Raw genomic sequence first — 2,590 nt, forward strand, 5'->3', positions numbered from 1 at the left:
GAGAGAGACCCGTGGTACGCAGATTTTGTTAACTTCATTGTTAGCGGGTACACTCCTCACGAGCTGGACTATAACGGGAGGAAGAGGTTCTTCAGAGACGTCAAGGAATATTTCTGGGAAGAACCCTTCCTTTTCAAAAGAAGCAAGGATGGCCTCTTTAGGCGATGTATTCCCGAGGAGGAAGTCCCATGCATGATCCATCATTGCCATTCTTCAGACTATGGAGGTCATTTCAGAGTATCGAAAACTGAGCTAAAATTCTTCAAGGCGGGTTTTATTGGCCTTCAATGTTTAAGGACGTTCACCAATACGTCTCTTCTTGCGACGCTTGCCAAAGGACCTGAAATATATTACGCCGCCACGAGATGTCTCAGCACTACATCTTGGAAGTTGAACCTTTCGATGTTTGGGGAATCAACTTCATGGGACCATTCCCGTCGTCCTATGGGAATCAGTACATTCTAGTGGCGGTAGACTATGTCACCAAGTGGGTGGAAGCGATGGCGAGTCTCACTAATGACTCGAATGTGGTGACTAAGATGTTCAAGAGGGTGATCTTTCCAAGATTCAGGACACCAAGGGTCGTGATCAGCGATGGAGGGTCCCACTTCATCAACCGCACCATCGAAGCTCTTTTGAAGAAGTATGTTGTGAAGCATAAGGTGGCTACCCTGTATCACACTCAAACGAGCAGGCAAGTTGAAATCTCAAATAGGGAGATCAAGGCGATACTTGAGAAAACGGTGTCAAGGTCAAGGAAAGATTGGGCGATGAAGCTTGACGATGCTCTATGGGCATATAGGACGGCCTTCAAGACACCCATCAGTATGTCTCCCTTCCAACTTGTCTATGGAAAAGCTTGCCACCTTCCATTTGAGCTTGAGTATAAAGCTCTGTGGGCGATCAAGAAGCTGAATTTTGATTGGAAATCGGCCGCGGAGAAGGGGATGTTAGAGCTTCATGAGCTTAATGAGATTCGGATGGATGCGTATGAAAATGCCCGAATCTACAAAGAGAGGATGAAGAAGTGGCATGCTCGCCGTGTATTGCAGAGAGTATTCAGAGATGATGATCAAGTGCTCCTCTTCAACTCTAGATTTAAGCTCTTTCCGGGAAAACTAAAATCGCGTTGGTCGGGACCGTTCACAATCAAGAAGGTTTATTCCCATGGAGCGGTAGAGTTATACGGTCACGGAGGAACCACATTTAAGGTGAATGTTCAAAGGTTAAAGGTCTATAACCCCGGAGAACGAGACATGGGAGAGGCACATTGCGCCTCTCCGATCCAGTTGAGGAGTAGGAGCAGACACGGTCAAGCTTAGGACCATAAATAAGCGCTCTCGGGAGGCACCCCGAGCTTGTATATATCCTTTTTCATATCCTTTTTGCATTGCATCTTTCTTCTCATGCATTTGTGGACTTAGACACATGATGTTATGATGTGATCTTACTGTTGCTCATGTATCTGTTATGATTGTATCAGTATCACTTGATCTTTCGTCTCTCTTTTTGAGTTTTGATTTTGACAGGTGAATATCATCGAGCAACCAAGACAATACGCAATGTGGAATCCTTCACAAGTGGAATCTGCAAGGAGGCATCTTTGAACCTTGGATACTGAGGTTATACACATTTACACCCTCCTCCACTTAGATTAAATTCTTTCATATTCCACATATTCCACCCTTTTGGATTTAAGTGACACCGCGGACGGTGTCTCATTCAAGTCTTGGGGGCGAGCATCTAACATCGCTACAACTCCCTTTTAGGATGCATTCATACACTCACTTGCATATTAAAAAAAATCATCATTTTCCTCTCACTATAGATGCATCCCATACTTGCATTTCTTGCATGTGTACATATAGACATCACCTAGTCTTGCACTACATTTGTCACTAGTCTTATTATGTCGTTATTCCCATAACGACACAAGACTAGGGAGTTTAGTATCATTCATAATGATACATGGATTTCATAATAGATCTAGTATGCAAGAACATGTAATGAATCAAATACTCTCATAAAACATAGAAAGTATCAATACATCGAATGTATCTGAACAAAGCTCATAAACAGTACATCATAGAGCACTAAACCAACAGATGAGACGAGTATGCAATGATATTTGATATCATAAGTCTCATAAAGGATCTAAGAATCACATTGGATCTGATTGACATTAGATGTCTACCTAAATAGCATAAGGCTGAGTGTAAAAACTTGTTCTTATGTGAAATACGGATCTTAGTCCCATATAAAAATTTATTGTAGGGTTATTTTTCTTTATGGGAATATAGCTCATCTTTGCATCTGGGTTGTCATTGTTTGATGATGGACTAGCTGGTAGTGGATCATAGATAGTTTGACACTGATTGATGATAGACTAGCTGGTAGTAGATCATTGATAGAATCTGCAATTTTGTTTTGTTCGTTCTATTTTGTCTTTTTCTGTAGGACATAGCATCGACCGGTAGTGTACCGAAGTCGACAATGCGATCTATCCTTATGAAGGATAAGCCTCTGACCACGACTTCTAGATCGATCATTGATGCTTATTGGAAGCATATGGATGATGATCTGGACAAGT

At 42.0% G+C, this 2,590-nt stretch overlaps 1 protein-coding gene across 1 annotated transcript; it reads left to right on the forward strand.

Moving 5' to 3' along the window:
• The first annotated feature begins 500 nt into the window (after positions 1 to 500).
• Positions 501 to 1,322, forward strand: LOC104825439. The gene is made up of 2 exons (XM_010557765.1): positions 501 to 694; positions 803 to 1,322. The coding sequence occupies exons 1-2, from the start codon at positions 501 to 503 to the stop codon at positions 1,320 to 1,322; spliced, it is 714 nt and encodes a 237-aa protein (XP_010556067.1).
• Positions 1,323 to 2,590: the final 1,268 nt, after the last annotated feature.

This window comes from Tarenaya hassleriana, unplaced genomic scaffold, assembly GCF_000463585.1.
Source record: "Tarenaya hassleriana unplaced genomic scaffold, ASM46358v1 Cleome461, whole genome shotgun sequence".
NCBI lineage: Eukaryota > Viridiplantae > Streptophyta > Magnoliopsida > Brassicales > Cleomaceae > Tarenaya > Tarenaya hassleriana.